Below are 21,324 nucleotides of genomic sequence, written 5' to 3' on the forward strand. Positions count from 1 at the left end.
CAGAAGCACACAATAGTACCAATAGCCTTTTGCTAGTGGGTTAACCTGAGAATAGAGTCAGTTCTTCATATTGTTCCTTAGTGATTTTTTTTTAAATCACCACAACAAACAGCTATAGAGAGATGTTAAATAAATGTAAACACTTTCACTATTTTATGAGTTAGTAAAGATTGCGGTCATGTGGTCCCTGGTTTCACAGTAAGACGATGCAGAACAAAAACCATGGAAGGAAAATTCCCACAAGAGTTTAGAAGGAAGAAGGGTCTTTAGAGGCAAGTCCGAAAAAAAATGAGGAAAATATATTAATTTTGTTAAGACTTTTTTATATTAAAAAGTGGCATGAACTTTCTACGTAGAACAAAAATCTTGGGAAGGCAAAATTGGACAAAACCATTAAAACAAATATAGTGCTTCAAATGAATCCCATCACCTTGTGATGTCTCTTATAAACAGTCTCTAAACCAACACCAGGTATAAGAACAGTCAATCCTAAAGAATGAGCAGCAGTCCAGGGCCTCCACACTACTTCATGCAGGAAAAACTGTTTCAATTAAGCCAGAAGGACCTGTTTCCTTTGTATTAGCTCCTGCTTTAAGCATTACAGTTCCTTTAGCAGGGCGCTCACTCATAAGCACTTAGATGGAGTGCCTCTTTGCATCTAGTGCAACACCCAGTGAATGGCATGAAGGCAAACAAAGCATTGCCTAGGATTCTGCAATGCCGCTGCCCTTGGAAGCTTACGAAACAGTAGTTAAAAGTTCTGGAGTGTGCACCGCATTGCCAGCAATGGGATGTGTCACAATAGCAGATGTCAAGAGTTAAGCTAATATTTCTCTCTAAAGTACATCTGAAATAGAAAAATCTTTAATATACACCATTTGTAAACAAAATTGCACTTGATTTTTTTTTAAATGATCTGAATCATACTGTAACAGGTTTCTTTCTTGCACACTCTTCTTTTTGTTTTAAATCATCGATAGAAACATGGCTCCTTAACTCAGGATTCTTTTTGTCTTCAAGCTACCTCTGCAAGACGTAACCGTGGCTTCTCAGGAAACGGAAAAATAATTAACAATTTCCCCATAGCCTGTGTAGCTCCCTAAATAAATTAAAATTATAGGAAGTTGCTCCTGGAGATTACATATTATGGCATTGTTGTCATAGTTCTTTAGAAGATGTTAAACTTTTTAGTTTGATAGATTAAACAATTTAAACATTATAGAAGGCTCAGGAACAACACACATAAGTTGCATAAACATCCATGTCTGGGTGTGGGAAGAAAAGGGGCATCAATGTTGTAAATAAAACACTTGTAGATTTTTCTCATCCTATGAACTTGTTTTCAGTAAGATGTTCTCCTTGTTCTGACACCTCTCACCAGCTCCAATGCACAAAGGTCAAGGAACAGATCAGGTTTCACTGCCTCCTTTAATCCCATGGAGTGTAGAAGATTAACACAGAAGCTGATCTCTTCCCAGATATTGCCCATCTTCAACTGCACATCTTCCCATTTTTTTTACTCCATTTTGGACCTTTCAAAGTGTGTGATCATTCGTTCCTAAGGAAAAAAGAAAAAGTTTTTTCTAAGCATTTTAAATGGTCTACATTCCAAATATCTTCTGCAAAGATGACACACACACACATTTCCCACAGGTACTTTTGCTTATGTCCATTAAACAGAAACGGTTCCTAACTGGGGTGCCTGGGTGGCTCAGTTGGTTAAGCATCCAACTCTTAATTTCGGCTCAGGTCATGATCTCAGGGCTGTAAGATCAAGCCCTGCTTCAGGCTCCGTACTGGGCGTGGAGCCTGCTTAGGATTCTCTCCCCCCACCCCCTCGCCACCCCACCCTGCTTGCACTGTCGAAATAAAGAAAGAAGAAGAGAAGAAAAGAAAAGAAAAGAAGGAAGGAGAGAAGAGAAGAGAAGAAAAAAGAAAAGAAAAGAGAAAAGAAAAGAAAAGGTTCCTAACTATCTGTGAAGATTTGGAACATAGATGTCCAGGCCCCACCCAAGATTAAATGAATCAAAATCTCTAGGTTTCTGGAAATTAAATCACAGATCAAAAGGAACTATGTATTTGAGTCAAAGAAAATGAATAAATAAATATCTACTTAAGATTAAACTTAAATGAAAATGTGTACCTCCTGATTCACTAATTTAACTTGAAGAAAAAGTCAAGGATGTGGACAAAGATTTATCTGGAAACATTTCTACTGCAAAACTCAAAATTATGACAAAATAGTAGAAAGAATTAAATGTCCAAAAATATAGGACTGCATAAACAAAATTATGGTATATCCTTATAATGAAATATTACATATTCATTAAAATTACATTTGATTAAAAAAAAGTTCTAGAAATCTGTTGTACAACAGTGTGCATATAGTTAACACTTTGCACTTGAGAATAATAAGGATGGTAGATTTTACGTATTTTCATAGTTTTTTTTAAAAAGCATGTTAAGGCGGAGCCTGGGTGGCTCAGTAGTTAAGCATCTGCCTTAGGCTCAGGTCATGATCCCGGGGTCCTGGGATCGAATCCCACATCGGGCTCCCTGCTTCTCCCTCTCCCACTGCCCCTGCTTGTGTTCCCTCTCTCGCTGTGTCTCTGTCAAATAAATGAATAAAATCTTAAAAATACCACCCAGGTGCCCCAAAAATAAAAAGCATGTTAAGAGGCATCTGGGTGGCTCAGTCTGTTGAGCATCCAAATCTTGGTTTTGGCTTAGGTCATGATCTCTGGGTCATGAGACTGAGCCCCATGTCAGGTTCCGCGCTCAATGGGCAATCTGCTTGAGATTCTCTCTCCCTCTCCCTCAGGCCCTCCCTCAACTCATGCTCTAAAAATAAACAAATCTAAAAAAATTAAAAAATAAAAAGCAGGTTAAAAATTATGTCTGATTAGAAAATAGTACTTAGGGGTCCCTGGGTGGTTCAGCCGGTTAAGCATCTGCCTTCGGATCAGGTCACGATCCCAGGGTCCTGGAATTGAGCCCTATGTTGGGCTCCCTGCTCAGTGGGGAGTCTGCTTCTCTCTCTCCCTCTGCCCGTGCCCCCCCACTCATGCTCACGAGTGCACTCATTCTCATTCTCTCAAATAAAATCTTAAAATAGTATTTATAGTATGCCATTTCAATTAAGAAAAATAATGTACTATCATTAAATTTCTTTCCTTATGTAATTTTTTTAATCTTAAGAGTTAATATTTTTCATTTTTGTTTTGCTTCATTTGCTAAAAGTACTTATCACAAATTTATACTGAACTCTGACAGAACTGTAAATATATTTTCAAAATGATCAATTACATCAGCTAATCTATCCTTTTCACTTTTTTTCTTAGAACTACTCCTCCTGAAGCTCTCTGGTCTGCTCCATTGTGGACTGGATGCCCTCCAAGACTGCTGCCCAGCTATCACTCTTGGAGTTTCTTACATCATCATCCTGGGAATTTATCCTTGCCTCTCGGTTGGACCCTTATTTCCTGGATCCCAAGTCTTTTTCTTTTTAGTTCTCTCATTTTGTAAAGAACACTTTCTACTACTTTTCTGAGAATGCACACATAGTATGTTATTTTATTTCCTGCATGACTAAAAACATCTTTATTTTATCCTCATATCAACAGTTTAGTTGAATATACAATTCTAGGTTGAAAATAATTTTCCTTACAAATCAAAGACATTGTTCTATTATGTTCTAAATTGCAAAGTTGAGGCTGGAGAGTCTGATGCCATTTTGATTCCTGGTCCTTTAAAACTTGTTTCTCTTATAATTCATTTAAGTTCTCATTCAGTTCTTGAAAGGTTTTTGCACAGGGAAATATGAACAGATGGGTGAAGTCAATACCACCAAAAATACTATAACAATCCTGTATTGCCATGAACGGCCCAACGGGGTTTTACATACTCAGCCTTCTCTGCCTGAAATATAGCGGTGGCTGGAGAGCTAAGTCACAGGGAAGTCCCGAGGGCAAACTATTAGCAGATGCCCTCAAGAGGGAGATTTGGGAACTGCAGAATACACCATAGAAAGCAAAGTGTTACAAAGAAAGGTAAGTTTAATTCCGCATGATAGAGTTCTCAGTTATTTCAATGCACAGAACTGCTAAGGAATTTGACATTGTGTGCTACATCACACAGCAGGTCAGTGGGAAATGAACAATCATTTTTTAGCAGCCAATCAAAAACAATGAGTTAAAATCAGGCAGATGCTTTCAAAGGGCTTCCTAAAATCAAGAGAGTCTAGAATAACCTAATATTCAGAACGAAAGACATGTCCTCCAGTCTGATCATATAACTTAGGAAAAGAAATAGGGGACGTGTATAGAAAGGAAACATTCTTGAATATTTGAGTTCTCATCTTAGTATTTCTATTCTCATCCTTTTTCAACTATACCAACTACAGTTCTTCAGGGCACTACTGAGTCAAATAAAATTCCCCTGAACAAAGGACCTATGATTCCCTATTAAATCATCAGACCCACAGTTTATGCACATGATCTGATTACTAACCTCATCTGAATCCAAAAGGGCTGGAAGTGCTCTGCAGAGAGAAAAACACCAAAATCAACAACATAAAGTCATAAATAGTTCATAAAGGAAAGAATTATGAATACAATTTAAAGCCTTTTTTATAATTATCTAGGATCTGCATCTTACTAATGGCCATTTCAGGGGAATAAAAGCATATACAAAAACAGAAGATTATTGGAATTGTATAGAAAACAAACATGTTCTGCATTGTGACAGGGCCAATGTTTAATTAAAAATACAGTCATGGGAAGGAACTAAAAAATTCCAAAGAATTCTCCCAATGATTTTGGGAAAATGTACAGCTAAATCTTTCTAAGCAGAAATGTCATCTAAACAATCCTGATTACTTTTGACTGTATATCATTTGTAACTTTTATTTAACATCTTTTTAACATTTTTAATATTCTTTAAATAATTTAATCTATAAGCATTCTCATTAGCATGTTCTTCAGCTCATTCACTTAAAATAATAATAGCAAGACTAACTGAAATAGGATTCTCATAGTAATGATTCAAAAACTTACACATCTGTCACAGAAGAAGGAACATTCTCTTCTACCCACTTCAAATCATCTTCCTGCTGGGAACGTACAAATACCAGTTGTTACTAAAATGCCCCAAATAATACATGTCAAGTGAGGATATACAGAGGTCTCAAAATTTTTAAATTTAATCTTTTGGGCATTCTGAAGGAGTCTATTCACACAACAAATGGGACTGCTAATAATTTTAAAAACTATATAATCCAATATGTTAAAAAACTATGTCAGTGAAATATAAAATGATCTTTATTTATTTTTATTAAGTTTTTTTTTATTCATTCGAGACACAGAGATACAGAGAGAGAGAGAGAATATGAGCAGAGGGAGAAGCAGAGGGAAGGGGAGAAGCAGGCCCCCCGCTGAGCAGGGAGCCCCGTGCAGGGCTCGATCCCAGGACCCTGGGATCATGACCTGAGCTGAAGTCAGACGCTTAACCATCTGAGCCACCCAGGTGCCCCTAAAATGATATCTTTAAATGCTTTCTTCTCAATGGTCTAATACATAAGAATTTGCCTCATATAACTTTTACTCCTTAAAAGTGAGTTTAATTCTAAAGCCCTTAATGTAGACTGCATGTAATGTTTTTAAAACAAAACAAAACAAAAAACTGCTGAATGAAAAAAAAAATCTTGGGGGTGCCTGGGTGGTCAGTCGTTAAGCGTCTGCCTTTGGCTCAGGTCATGATTCCAGGGTCCTGGGATCAAGTCCTGCATAGGGCTCCCTGCTCTGCGGGAAGCCTGCTTCTCCCTCTCCTACTACCCCTGCCTGTGTTCCCTCTCTCACTGGGTCTTTCTCTGTCAAATAAATAAATAAAATCTTCAAAAAAAAAAAAATCTTGATCTTTACTACAAAAAACACCTTAGGTTATTAAAAGGGCTAGAACTTGCACTAATGAAAACAATTAAATAGAACCATCACACTAAGGATGCCTGCCTGGGTGGCTCAGTCAGAGAAGCGTCTGCCTTTGGCTCAGGTCATGATCCCAGGGTCCTGGGATCGAGTCCCACATCGGGCTCCTTGCTCAGCAGGGAGCCTGCTTCTACCTCTGCCTGCTGCTCCCCCTGCTTGTGCTCTCTGACAAATAAATAAAATCTTAAAAAAAAAAAAGAACCATCAGACTAGTCTGGTACCTTTTCAGGACACAGTAGCAAACCATCTAGTTAAAGATTACTAGGTCTTAGAATCACTTGCTGTTTTTAAAAATGTAAATGTAATATATATCAAAAGGTCTTTTTATAAAGCAAGCTTAGAGCACAGATTTAAAAAATCATTAAGGCCTGTACATAATTACTTACCGCTTTGTTTACTTTACTATTTCCATTTGGTTCTTGTTTAGTACTTCTCATTTTCATTCCTTCTGTAAAGGGAAAACAAAGTAGATGGGTTAAGTATATTAATAGACCAGCAATGATTTCAAACATGAATTCAGAACTTTAAGTTTACTGAAACTGAATTATGTAACAATGTTTCTCCATCTTTATGCTAGGAAGTTCAAAGCCAGATTTTCAGCTCCTATGGTAAGCAAACTGGACATTTAATGTGCAATTACTTACTGAAGTTACCACAGCTTCACCTGAAAATTTATACCTTTATATTTGCTGTCCCCTAATACACCACAGACTAAACTGAGACACAACTGTAAAACGACTGTAAAATAATAAACTATATCCCAGTATCCTGATTTGGATACTCACAAACCGTTATACTTGCTCTACTCTATTTCTAAAACACAGAAAATAATATTTAAAGCACAAATAAAATTTTATCACTACCAAAGCTTTCTTTTAGCATAGGTTCTTTTTGTTCATCCTCTTCCTCTTCCTCAGACAACGGTGAAAAGGCAAACCTGACCGAACAAAGAACAGAAGGAAAGAACTTAGAAAACTACAAAACATGCTCCACTAACTAGATTTTACAGGCCTTACTACTGAAACTGCAATGAGTCATTCATAAAATTATTTCAGTGAAAGCAAAATAATTCCTCCCCTTCAGAAAGCTCTTGATTGCCTAAACGAGCAAGAGAAGCAGGACAGCGTCACACTGACGAGTGCAGGCTCAGCCGCGTACTACTTATGACTTGAGACAAGGTACTTACTCTCGTGCCTCAGTTTTCTCATCTGAAAATGGGGATAATGAAACACTACTCACAGAGGTGTTTTGAAAAAAGTAAACAAATCATTTCAAAAAATGTTTAGAATACCTCACACATAGTAAACATTTATAAGCATATAAAATCACACAGAGGGAAGTAAATACGTAATTTAAAATCTCAGACTTTGAATTCGTAGTTAAGAGACAGAAGTCCTGACCTTGTATGTACCAGGTAATTTAAAAATCTGTTTCCAAGTGGGGAGCTAAGAAGATGAAGGCCTCATCTTAAAATACCTCTCCTTTACAACTTTGAAGAGATTCAGCTGCCAGACAGGTAATTTACTTATTTTTTTAAATTTTTATTTATTTGAGAGAGAGAAAGAAAGCAGGGGGAGGGGCAGAGGGAGAGAATCTTTCAAGCAGACTCCCCACTGAGCATGGAGCCCATACGTGGGGCTAATCCCACGACCCTGAGATCACAACCTAAGCCAAAACCAAGAGTCGGGACAGTCAACCGAATGAGCCACCCAGGCACCCCCACATAGATAATTCTTAGAAAGCTTTAGCTTTGAACTCACTCTGTACTTACTGTTGCCTATTATCTTCTTCTACCTGGTTTTTAAACCTCCCTTTCATGAATTAAAAAAACAAAACAAAACTCTTTAAAAGCTAGGAATAGAGACGCCTGGGTGCCTCAGTTGGTTAAGCATCTGCCTTTGGCTCAGGTCATGATCCCAGGATCCTGGGATCGAGCCCCGCATCAGGCTCCTTGTTCAGTGGGGAGCCTGCTTCTCCCTCTGCCCCTCCCCTGCTTGTACTCTTTCTCTCAAATAAAATCTTAAAAAAAAAAAAAAAAGCTAGGAATAACAGGGAACACACCCATAACCTATTAAAGAATGACTAGCAAAAATTAACAGTAGATGCCAAAGTTATTGATACCTGAGAAGCACTTATTTTAAAGTCAGAATAAGATGAGGAGGCCCACTCTCAATGCCTCAATTCAATATTATACAGGAGGGCCTAGCCAACAGAAGAAACAGCAATGAGGCAGCAGTATTATTTGGAAAAGAAGGAATAACATTGTTACTACTTTTGCTAACAATCAATCTACTTGGAAAACCAAGAAATTATCAGAAGAAGACAGAGACGCCTGGGTGGCTCATCAGTTGGGCGTCTACCTTCAGCTGGGGTCATGATCCCAGGGTCCTGGGATCGAGTCCCGCATCAGACTCCTTGCTCAGCAGGAAACCTGCTTCTCCCTCTGCCTGCTGCTCCCCCTGCTTATCGTTGCACTCTCTTGCTCACTCTCTCTTTCTCTCTCTGACAAATAAATAAAATCTTAAAAAAAAGAACTAAGAAGACAGTGTAAGAGGGTTGATGGGTATGATAAATATATAAAAATCAATAGCATTCAAAGGCTCCTGGCTGGCTCAGTCCATAGAGCATGTGACTCTTGATCTCAGGGTCATGAGTTCAAGTCCCACATCAGGCATGGAACCTACTTAAAATAAAAACAAAAAAAAAACCCAATAGCATTCCTACATTTTTGCCAAAGCTACATGTATTATTTTAAAAGGGTGCATCCAGGGACGCCTGGGTTGCTCAATTGGTTAAGCATCTGCCTTCAGCTCAGGTCAATGATCCCAGGGTCCTGGGATCGAGTCCCTCATCTGGCTCCTTGCTCAGAGGGGAGCCTGCTTCTTCCTCTGCCTGCTGCTCTCCCTGCTTTGTGCTCTCTCTCACTGACAAATAAATAAAATCTTTTAAAAAAAGGGGGGGTACATTCATAAGAGCCATAACATTTTTTAAATCAATAAAAGTTATAAAACATAACTAAAGCACAGGACTAAAATTGGGAGAGCAATACCATATTCAAGGATGGAAAAAATATGTATAATTTCCCTACTTAACCTATTAATTCCAATCAAAACCCAATAAAGGTTTTCCTAGAATTAAACAAACAAGCTAAACATTTCATTAAAGAGCAAAGACCCAATAACATGGATATTTTTTTTAAAAAGAAGATTAACGGGGGAGGGCACATACGAAGACTTAACAGGAAACTAAGATAAGCATACTACTGATGCAGGATCAGAAGGATAGAAGAAAAACAGAGAACCCACAGTCAAACAATTCTTGATGAATAAAAGTTCAACTGTGAAATTTTGAAAAAATTATAGAATAACTTTAGACTTCACCTCAAATCAGGGAAAAGTTTCTTAAACAGACACAAAATACACATACATGAAGGGAAAAACAAAACCAAAAAAAAAAAAAGGAAAAGAAACAACAAATTTGACTCCATACTTTCAAGTTTTTCTATGACCAAAAACACCATTAAAATGTCCAAAGATAATCAACAACTAGAAGAAAATACCTGGAATGCTCAGAACAAAATACTGGAATCTAAAATATGTAAGGAATTCCTACAAATCAATACAAAAATGATCAATAAGCTGATAAAAAAATTCAGATATAAAAAACCGACTGACAGGAGAACTAAATGACCAGTAAACACATAAAAGCCATAAAAAGTAATTCAGCCTTAAATGCAACATTTTAAAAATAACAGTGACTATCTCCTCTACCAGATGTGCAAAAATTAAATAATGGGGATATACAGGCGCCTGGGTGGCTCAGCTGGTTAAGCGACTGCCTTCGGCTCAGGTCATGATCCTGGAGACCCGGGATCGAGTCCCACATCGGGCTCCCTGCTCAGCAGGGAGTCTGCTTCTCCCTCTGACCCTCTTCCCTCTTGTGCTATCTCTCATTCTCTCTCTCAAATAAATAAATAAAATCTTAAAAAAAAAATGGGGATATAGGAGGGAAGAGGAGAGAACTCCTCTCGTACAACCATTAGTACATATGCAATTTGTTTCAGGTTTTTTTTTAATGCAATCTGACTTTAATACTTTAAAAATTACGAATGCGCATACCCTTCACCCCAACAGTCCCAAGCCTACTCTATTTTTTTTTAGCTTTTTTTTTTAAAGAACACAAACATTAAATGTATAATAAAAAGGCTATTTTCATGGGATAAAAAGATATCACTTATTTTCTAAGTCTTTTATTGGTATGTCTGATTATAAAATTAGCTGTTCAGTTATGCTGCCTCATCCTTTTCCTCCTTGGTAATACAGTTGAGTAATATAAGCTATTAACTGTCTAAACACAAAGGGGAGGGCGTGCCAAAGACATGGATATTCACAGAAGAAAGACAGCCAATTCCTAAATAACTGAGATTTGCCAATAGCTGAACAAAGCAAATTCACGTATAAATTTTTAATTCTAAAGTCTGTCACATAAGTTTTCGTTTTACCCTATTGTTATGAAGTGAGCTGGGCTACTGGCTATAAAAATTGTTCTTTCCTTCCTGACACTGGACAGGTGAGACTCTCATTACAAGTATCACTATCTAACTACTTCCCTTCTTTATTGATATACATACATATTATCAGATGTCAGAACTTAAAAATACCTCATATCAGGTGGTTCAATTCCCTCTCATTATATGAAGAGGAAACTAAGGCTCAGGCTAGTGAAAAGAGGCACCATGACAAAACTCACAATGCAAATAGGAGAGCTGGACAGGAACCCATTCACTGGATTCCAGACCCAGTGAACATTCTTTACACTGTATGACACAGCCATGACACTGTCACCCATTCAATCATCCCTAACAGATGATATGGCCATTCAATGGTTAGCAATACAAATAAGAAGTGTCCAAGAACCTCTGGTTGTTTGCAGATGGTCGCCAGAGAACCATGATGACGAAGAGGATCATGGAGAACAGCAACCGCCAGATGGCGTCATCTACCCAAAGCTCCCGCCAATCCTACCAAAAGGGGGAGAAGTACATTTTTATACATAATCTTAACTCTTCACAAAGCCCTTGGCATAGAACAAGAATCAATTATTTATTCCTTCAACTTACATTTACTAGGAGCCTCCTATGTGCTAGGCACTGTGCTAAGTGCTAGGAATAAAAAATAAATGAACACTGTTTCTTCCCTGGTAGTGTTTATTGTTGCTAAAGAAAAAGCACAACTGAATGGAGCACTTCATTAATACTTCATTATAGCTCTGAGAATCTTTAGAGAAGAATTTTTATACAAGGTAAGAGAAAGTAACATGTTGTTACTTTTTATAGTTTCCATTTTTTTTTATTTTTAATAGCTTAGCTCTAGCTTCCAAAGAAATGCTACCTGGCAGTCTCTGTGCTCCTATCTTAAGTACATGGCTTCTGCTCAGATTAGCATTGTTCATACATACTTAACATTTAGGACTCTGGATTTCTTGTTAATAACTTTTAGTTAAGGCAAGACTGGGTTATGAAAAACCGTGATATCCTTTATAATGTTCTCCCCAATACTGGGATATATAGTCAGTCCTTTCTCTCCCACTGTCTGCCAAAAAGCCCACAAAACAAACCTACCATACCAAGCTCTGTGATAATAGAGAATACTTCAGAGGACGAAAGCACTTCTAACCCTCACAGTGGAGAGCTAGCCCTAATTTCTTAAAAGGTGTGAACCTTACCACTGTCATTATCACTGTGTATGTATAAAACAGTACACTATTCATAAATGCATGTGCTTATAACTCACCGACTGACAAGTCACTATCCTGAACTTCATGGTTGTCCAGATGATAAACACAATAGATGCTAACAAGAAATGAAAAACCTGGTCAGAGTATGAATGTTAGTCCAATTACATTATCTGATTCTCATCAAGTGGAATCCCACACATCCCTAACTCCCAATATATCACAATCATTCTCTCTCACTTAACACGTTTATTCAACACAAATTTACTTAACAGCTATAAGCAAGGCGCACAATGCGTACTCTTGCCAACCCTTTCTGTACTTAAAGAATAGTTTTATTTATCATCTGGCTACTTTAGCAACCCTCAGAAGTGGAAAAGAAGGTATTAGAAACATGGCTTTTTCCAGCATTATCAATAATATGATTGTTTTCCCTTTCTTCATCTTTAGTATAACATTAATTTTTCTTTGCCTGGTCAGATGGAAAAAAAGGTTGATAAAATGACTGTAAGACAAACAGAATTATTGGTCCCAAACATAGGCTAGACCTCCCTAATCCTGGTACACAAGCCAAAAGGCAGGGAAATTAGCCTATGTGGGCTATAGTCTATCCTAATGTATATGCATAACATATATGTTATGCATGTTTAATGACATTATGTAAAGGCAATACAATTGCAACATACACTGATCTAAAATCTATATAAAATTCTGTATTTATTTCAATAAAACCAAATAAGCAAATATTAATGTCTTCTAAAAGAAATCTAAATGCTATATGACACTAATGCTAACTTGCCTCAAAAAAAAAAAGTCTCAGAAAAAGAATGGAGATAGGAAAGGGATATACCAAGAGTTAAAATTATATGTAATTGTCAGCTATTAAAATAAGCGGTTGTCACACTTTTTTGAACCAAAGACCCCTTTGAGAATTTGACAAAAGTGAAAGACCCCTTCCCTAAGTGAAATACACAAAACTTTCTATATAATTTTAGAAAGCCCATCTCTGGCCTCTCATGTTAAGAATCTTTGTTCTAAAGGAAATGCATTTTAAACAGCAGGAAGAAAGTCCCCGACTTACCTGCCACTGCCAAGATAAGCGTGTTGGTAAAATGTCGGTACAAAGAGAGTTTTACAATGTTCCTCCGAAGTTTTAACAGCTTCATTGTTTGAGTCAAGCTAATAAATATGTGTTTGCAGGTCAAGGAAATCAACATTCAGAAAAAACAGTAAGCTAGTAAATTAATCCTTACACATTTCTTTAAGGATCTGGGGTCATACTGACAGAGCCATGGACACCAGGCCTTACAGCTCTCACTCTCAACTTTACAAACACTCCAGGCCCACCATGATTAGTAAGAAAGTCTTCATTTTCAATGACACTTAAAGAGAAGACAGAACCAGGATAAAATGAGAATGCAAAAGACAAGAAAAAAGAAGAGAGGAAAAATATAAAGGAGAAATAAAGATAGGAAACTTTCTAGAGAAACAAAGAAAAAGAAGCAAATGGAAGAAAATGAAATAAAAATGAGTAAGAGGCAAAACAACAGGAGTTAGCATCATCTCCTTTCTTCTTGTAAGGCAGTGGCTCTGTTCTCACTGTCCTAGCTAATCCAGTCTAGAGTCTTACATTCATGCCTACAACCTCCCAAAGTTCTACACTCAGTCCCTTTGTGCCATGCTAAGGAGGAACCTGCCATCACTGAGCTATCCTGAATTAAAAGGACCAGACAATTACAACTGCCTAAGAATCCCAGGCAGTCAGGCTCTAAAAGCAACAACTCTCTACTTTCAAGTCATTATCTCAAGTATAAGCTGCTGCACAAAGATAGGGGAGAACTAATGACTACTATAGGCAATTATCTGCTCTTAGGTTCAACTTTCAGAAGGAGGGACAGATATGAAAGCAAGTGAGCTGGAGCTCACTCATTCCCTTTAACAGAGCCCTCACTGCTACCTAATTATTGGGTCATCTTCTTGTATGGTCCAGTCTCTCTCCCTACTCCTCTCAATATGCACAGTAGAGATTCACAAAAATAGAGACCTAGAAAAGCTTTGGCCATTTGGACAGAGGACATTTCAATTTCAAACATTTTTGATACATGAAAATCCCCTTAAATTCACAAAATTACAATTTTATTTACACTCAGCCTTTTATAATAGTCACAGTTCATCAGGACAATAATACTGCACAATTGTACATAGGACCAAATAACACAAAAACCAAAAAAGATTTTTAAAAATCCCCAAAAGATAAAAGTCCAAAAACCTGAATCCTTCATCCAACAGGCCAAGTCCCTAATAAACAAATGTTTACTCTTGAAAAGCAGGAAGAAAAGATTATTCAAATAGAAACTTGTTTGTTATCTGCTGGTTGACTTTTCCTGTAAATGAAATAAGATTTTCAAAGAGTTAAGTCTTCAAATAATTCCAAGTCAGCTTTTGAATGAGGGTATAAAACACTTATCCTGTAAGGGTTAAAATCTGCTAAATCTACTTAGAATTATAAGAAAGTCAAACAACCTCATACAGTATAGTTCCTGAAACCATATTTTAAGAATCAAAATATTTACATAATTTTCAAAGCATTTAAGAACTGCCAAAGCTGAAAGAAACAGTAGGACCACAGCAGCCAGTGATTCTACCACTAAGTGAGGTACACAAATAAATCCAAAATCGAAGTGAAATGCTCATTTAAACAAAGGCCAAAAGCTTTTATCTTGTTCTCAGTCTGCAGTCACCAACTCTTGATGAAATTTTTTAAATTAAAAACAAAATAACTGCTTACCTGAGCCCCCAGGTTGTTAGACTGAAAATACCCTATTCCCCAAAGTAAGGAGTAATCAACAAAACTGGCAAAAACCATTTGCAGAAAGATCAATGGAAACCCAACTCCAAGGAGAAAACGGACCGCCATCAAACAAGCCAATGAGAAGGATATCCACCAGCACAGGGCAGTGTCTAGGAAAGCCAAGGGGATAAAGGCCAAGGAAGCAAGATCAGTCTGGGCCTGCAGACAAAGAAAAAGAGGTGGTGAAAAAGAGCTGTCTAGAGAGCACAGAGAAGAAACCAGCAAATGACTCTGCATTTACATAATCATCTAGAATGATTCTGCATTCCAACTGAAAGAAAATAAGGAATAATACTTTGTACCTACATCATTCTTCCCTTCTGACAATCAATCACATAGAATACACAGCTATAAGCATTTCATACAAACTACTGATCACAATCTCAATATAAGAAAACATGCTGCTAACTAATACAAGGCAACCACCACAGAGCTCCTAGCATGATAAGTAAGGTCGTCCATGTTAAGAAGTGACCACACTGAAAAGTCGTGGTGTTACAAGCCCCCATCCCATCCTATCATCTCCCATCACTGTGATTTTGGCTATAAGTCTAAAAAAACCCTTCTCATATTTCAAAGTCCTGCAGCATTAATACACAATTTTAATTTCCAGAATTGTAATACAATATAATTCTACAAATAAAAGCACACCCCAAAATAAAATGTAAGGCAAATATCTGTCCCAAAAACTATGCTGCTTGTTTCACGAGTTTATATATATAAGGTGCTATTTATATAACCCTGATTACCCCTCCAAACACCAGGGCATTATTGAAAGGATATCCATAAAATAATACAGGCATCAATTGCTGAGAGGGCCAGGTTTACTAACAGAGCCAAGGGATAAGAAAAATACTACAGCAGCAGAAAGAAAACGAAATTGACAGAGGGTTAAAGTTGCTAAAAGTTGAAGGAAATTACATAGAGGACAGTGTGATCTGAAAAACAAATATGTATCCATAAAATGTTTTATTTAAGGGGCAATTTATTACAAAAGTTATTGAGCTCAGTAAGTCAAGTTTACAGCATTTACCACCTTGAATCTAATGGGTGATTGCTGAGAGTGATTTTTAAATAAATAACTACTGGAATGACCAGTTCTTCACATTAATCCAGCTTTAAGATAAATTTCTTTATCATTTTTATTTAGTGCTTTGGTTTCCCTCCCTGACAAAGGGCATGATTTTATAATTCTCAAGAATGATGTGAAACAATTCGCTGCATTTTAGAAAACCCTTTGAAACCCAAGTGCTGGTTAAGCAAAGAGCACTATCACTTAAAAAAAAATTTTTTTAAAGATTATTTATTTATTTATTTGAGAGAGAGAATGAGAGAGAGAGAGAGCGCGCCCATGAGGGGGGGGAGGGGCAGAGGGAGAAGCAGACTCCCTGCTAAGCAGGGAGCCCGATGTGGGACTCGATCCTGGGACTCCAGGATCATGACCTGAGCCGAAGGCAGTTGCTTAACCAACTGAGCCACCCAGGTGTCCCAGCACTATCACTTTAAAACAAAAAATAGAGGGCGCCTGGGTGGTGCAGTCGGTTGAGCATCTGACACTTGGTTTTGGCTCAGGTCCCAATCTCAGGGTTGTGAGATGGAGCCCCATATCAGGCTCCAAGCTCAGCATTGAGTCTGCATGGGATTCTCTCTCCCTCTCCGTCTGCCCCCCCCAAAAGTGTGCACGCATGCACTCTCTCTCAAATAAACAAGTAAGTCTTAAAAAAAGTAGTATTGAGCAAGATTACAATCTTTGCCACTTAATACAAGAATGAGAGCCCACTTTCTGGGAGAAGGAAATGAGTAAGTAGCAATTTGGGGACAGGTGGGAAAGCATTCATTCCTGGTCACACATTAAACTTACAAAGTTCTAATAGATTAAAGAGAAAATTTGAATTATATATACATTTTGAAAATCAGAGTTAAAGGTGATTTAGAAGAAAGAGTAAAGAAGCCCACAGACATTTCCAATTCACCCTCTCAAGACAAAAACAATGTATCTGAACTGACCATATACAACACTTAGATTGAGTAGTACTGACCCCAGTAACTCTGAGGACCCCTTCCATGCCAGAGAACAAAAGATAGAGGGCTCCTGCTACCACAACTTTGTGAAGAGTGACTCCAAGGCGAGGCCTAAACAGGAAGCAAAGAAAGAGTTGAGTACCAATGCCACAAACTCCAAAATAAGTAATAGCAACTCATGTTAATTAAAATACAGGCCAACAACTTAACAGAGATAAGTCAGACATACTTGATCCACATGAGGAAAACAAACTCAGAAGAACATATGGTCTGAAACCAAGCTAATACTAGAACTTTACATCTGGTCCCTGGTTACGGTATTTAAAAAAAAGGGGGGGGCGCCTGGGTGGCTCAGTCATTGGGCGTCTGCCTTTGGCTCAGGTCGTGATCCCGAGGTCCTGGGATCGAGCCCCGCATCGGGCTCCCTGCTCAGTGGGAAGCCTGCTTCTCCCTCTCCCACTCCCCCTGCTTGTGTTCCCTCTCTCGCTGTGTCTCTCTCTCTCTCTGTCAAATGAATGAATAAAAAATCTAAAAACAAACAAAAAACTCTTTAATAGAGAATTCTGAAACATTCAATGGTATAATGAACCCCTCTATACCCATCATCCAGTTCCAATAATAGCCAACTGTGCCCCATGCAAACCCCATCCACTTCCTATCCTCCCATATTATCTTCAAGCAAATCCTAGATAGTATATCTTTTATTTGTATATATTTCAGCATGTGTTTTTAACCAATAAGGACTTTTTAAAAACATAACCACAATACTATTATCAAATCTAAAAGTTTTAACAATATAACCAAATACCCTATTGCAACTCATTAGATAAACTGTACATTTTTAAGCTCAGAATCCAACAAAATATGAAGTCTTCAAGCAGCTTCTGCTTGAAGAAGAAAAAGTCTTGAATTCTTAACATTCAAAATGCCATTCAATCAGAACCTGCATTTTAACAAGATCTCCAGGTGATTCATTAGTGCACTGTAAGTCTGAGATGCACTGCCATAAATCATGTGTACTTACATCTAAGTAGTATTTGTTCTTGTATTTTTTGTCATATGCTAGTAAAGCTCCATATGGGCAAGGATTTTTCTCCCCACTGGTTACCTTAGAAATCTAGGCCACGCCCTGGCATATAGGAGGCATTCAAATATTTGTTAAACGAATTAAATAATTTAAAAAATGAAACCCACCCCATCCCCCTAATCCCACTGAAAACAAAACTCCTTTAAATGAATAAATTTAAAAAATTAAAACCCATTTCTTTAATACCACTTAAAGACTCCTTGAAATAATTGTCTATACCTGGCTAGTTTCAATTCCTCCACTTCTAGTCTTTCTTGAAATCACTCGAGTCAAGCTTTTATCCTAGCACTTCATCAACACCATCTTATTAAGGTCACTTATATCTTCCATGTAGTTCAACCCAATAGTCATCATTTAACCCTCTTGACACAATCACTCCCTCCGTGAAAGTCTTCGGGTTTACCTCTCACCACAATGGTCCTTCTCAAATTCCTCTAATTCTATTTCATCTCATTGAATTCTAAATAACTGAAAATGTTCAAGGACCTCTTGCCCTTTGACCTCTTGTCTATATACATTTACTTCCTCAGTGATTGCATCCCACTCTAATGGCTTTAAGTAAACAGCTATATTCTGATGACTCCCAAATTCATATCTCTATCCTACACTCTTCCCTTTACTGCCCCATTTGGTTATCTAACTGAACTCCTAATCTTGCCTCTACTCCAAACTTATTCCACCTAAGATGCTCCTGAACTCATAAATTCCATCCTTTCGGGGCGCCTGGGTGGCTCAGTCGTTAAGCGTCTGCCTTCGGCTCAGGTCATGATCCCAGGGTCCTGGGATCGAGCCCCGCATCGGGCTCCCTGCTCAGCGGGAAGCCTGCTTCTCCCTCTCCCACTCCCCCCTTGTGTTCCCTCTATCGCTGTGTCTCTCTCTGTCAAATAAATAAAATCTTTAACATATATATATATAAATTCCATCCTTTCATTGGTCAGACCAAAACAGTCAGCATCATCCTTGATTCCTCTTCTCGTTCACATCACACAGCTGATCCACCAGAAAATCCCATTGACTCTACCTTCAAAATATATACAGAGTCTAACCACATCTTAGCATCTCTTCCTCTAGGTAAACATATAGTTCCCGCACCACCTTGAGATCTCTGCTTAAATGTCACTTAGTGAAGACTTCCTTGGCCACCCTATTTATAACTGCAAGCTTCACTTCTTGCCTAGCACTTTCTACACCCTTCCTCTGCTTTATCTGCTCCATAGCACTTATCACTGACATATTAGATATTTACTTACTTGTATCTTTGTCCCCTCCCTCCACAAATGTAAACTCCAAGTCTTTTGTTTACTTGCTGTATACCCAGCGCCTAGAACGTCTAGTATGTAGAAGGCACTCGATAATATTTTTTGAATAACAATTTTCAGACTTTTTTCAGAGTAACACTCTCATAAAAAATGTGATTTCAAAAACATTTGGGAAGACTAAAAGTAACTAAGTTCACTCTACAAGTTTGATGTTTTAATGTCATTCACTACATTGCAGACTTTGCTGCAAATGCTCGAGTTCTCAGAAGTGAAATAAAACACATTTTCTAGCTTTTGCAAATCTACAAAATTTTCGATACCTGTCTTACTGCAGAATTATTTCTTATACCAATTCTTTCAGAATTACAATGGGATCCTGCAATACTGTTTCAATTTAATCAGTGTTTTAATATGTCCTCTCCATATAAAAAGTTAATACTTACTTAACTATGCCATATCCCAGGCTGACTATGATGACCAGGGTTCGAGCCAGTGAGCGTTTAACTGCTGAAAGCAGCTCTGCAAGGATCAGGGCACCTTGGACTGAGAAAGAAGAGATAAAGAGTGCTATAATCTAGGTTTGGGAAAAGGCTTGACTCCAGAACCAGAATGTGGATCTAGATAACTAATGCTCTTCAGAATAACCATTGGAATTAGTCCTGTTCAAAGAAAAATACCTCTCCTGCAATTCTTGTAAGTACACAAGCTGATTTCACTTACCTTGCTCATGTGAAGAGCAATCTGGGTGCACTCAAATCACCTTCCCTCCCAACCCTGCTTCACTAAAACCTCAACAGAATACCTCACCTACATGGACAGTTTATAACACCTACAGAACTTTTCCCCCATTTTTAAAAACTGGGGAATACACATTGAAAAAATATACATACACTGAAAAGCACGAAACACAAACACATGCAGTTTTCAAATTATTCTCACATCTACTATTTTCAAGCCTTTTCAAAGATAGGGAAAGCTCTAATTAGTAATCTTACAACAATAATCATTAATAATTAAATGGTCTGATGAGAGAGTGCCAAAGCTAATCACAAAAAACTTCAGTACAAAATAATTTCTGTCATTACCTGTTTACTTTAGTGAACCATAAGCACCCTCCTATTTTCTTGGTATTACTATATTTTAGCAATTCTTAGAGGCACTTCTCCCTCATATTTTATCTGAAATCAAAGTAGGTCTTATCACCAATGGCATCTTACTATTAAGTTGGTAGTATTTATTTCCCTCCTTAGATGTATAATATAATAATGGTGCCTTAAAAATCAATGGCAATTGAGATTCAATGATGGTGATAATCTTACCCAATATGGCCACTACTGTTATAACTTGTGTGTATGTATTTCAGTACAATCACTCTTAAATCACTGAACCCGTTAAGTTATGAGATTAAAAACAAAAGTTACAATCATAGTGATTATGTTTAGGTTATTATTACTTAATAATAATTAAGTAACTGAAAAGTTAAATCCACTTAATAATGACTGTTGACCCGAGGAAAACTCACGTCTTACCTGCCAATCGTTCACAGACGGGTAAACATTTTTTTGGTTACATACCTGATTCTCCTTTGTATCGGATGTTCTGAAATTCTGCATAGAAGACAGCTTTCTCAAGCATTCCCAGGAAGATGACAGCACCAATCCAAAACTGAATTCTTAGGAGATCTCTCCAATAGCAGGCAGACCACGCCAGCCACAGAACACCAAACAGGACATATACAATACACATCACCATGAAAAACTGTCATCCAAATGGGTAAGAAATAAAAAGGAGAATTAGGGTCAAGAGCCAATTTAGAATTAATACGTAGTCTTAAACTATATATATATATATATATATATATATAGTTTAAGAAGAAAATTTACCTTAATTTATTTACCTTAATAATAATTTACCTTAATAACATTTTACCTCCTACTTTAAGAATAATTATTTTATTTCTTTGAAGTTCAATACTACCACAAAAAAATTATCTCCTCTTGCACAGAGAGAAACTACCTAAGGACCTATCATTAAAAGTAACCGTTCTTCTGCATTAAAAGTGCCTTTTCATTACATAAATGAAGAGAACACTAAAGAGGAAAGAAAGATATGGCAGGGTTAGGATACATCTGAAGGCAATGAAACGCAGTGTGGGAAAACTATCAAAGTCAAAAGAAGAGAAATGAACAAAGGAAATCTGAAAACAGAGTAAGACTATTCCCACGGACACTGACATACACACGACCTAAGTGTCATCATTTAGTTACTTTAAATGTGATCTACAGGGCGGTAAGAAGTGCCCCACTCTAGATTCTAGAAAGAATGTGTGATCTGAAATTATCTTTGAGGTACTTTCCAATTCTGAAATTCCTCAAGTCATCAACCTCTTCA

The 21,324-nt window shown here is 37.5% G+C and overlaps 1 protein-coding gene across 4 annotated transcripts in view; it reads right to left on the reverse strand.

Annotated features, from left to right (window-relative positions):
• Positions 1-302: 302 nt before the first annotated feature.
• The window catches only part of TMEM87A (transmembrane protein 87A), a 42,282-nt gene continuing 21,260 nt past the window's right edge, over positions 303-21,324 (reverse strand). The window contains exons 9-20 of one of the 4 annotated variants that reach the window (XM_088024738.1): positions 20,508-20,691; positions 19,377-19,476; positions 16,605-16,698; positions 14,652-14,724; positions 12,796-12,900; positions 11,774-11,832; positions 10,898-11,001; positions 6,845-6,918; positions 6,368-6,429; positions 5,055-5,110; positions 4,510-4,540; positions 303-1,558 (exon numbers count right to left, since the gene is read on the reverse strand). In XM_088024738.1, the coding sequence (XP_087880864.1) occupies positions 1,517-1,558; positions 4,510-4,540; positions 5,055-5,110; positions 6,368-6,429; positions 6,845-6,918; positions 10,898-11,001; positions 11,774-11,832; positions 12,796-12,900; positions 14,652-14,724; positions 16,605-16,698; positions 19,377-19,476; positions 20,508-20,691 (984 nt within the window). In that variant the 3' untranslated portion in view covers positions 303-1,516. Of the gene's footprint in view, positions 1,559-4,509; positions 4,541-5,054; positions 5,111-6,367; positions 6,430-6,844; positions 6,919-10,897; positions 11,002-11,773; positions 11,833-12,795; positions 12,901-14,651; positions 14,725-15,344; positions 15,421-16,604; positions 16,699-19,376; positions 19,477-20,507; positions 20,692-21,324 lie in introns of all 4 variants that reach the window. The other 3 variants (XM_088024739.1, XM_088024737.1, XM_088024740.1) reach the window with 3 other exon arrangements.

Source organism: Eumetopias jubatus, unplaced genomic scaffold, assembly GCF_037043125.1.
Source record: "Eumetopias jubatus isolate StellerSeaLion01/CBP00866 unplaced genomic scaffold, mEumJub1_p1.0 scaffold_7, whole genome shotgun sequence".
Taxonomy (NCBI): domain Eukaryota; kingdom Metazoa; phylum Chordata; class Mammalia; order Carnivora; family Otariidae; genus Eumetopias; species Eumetopias jubatus.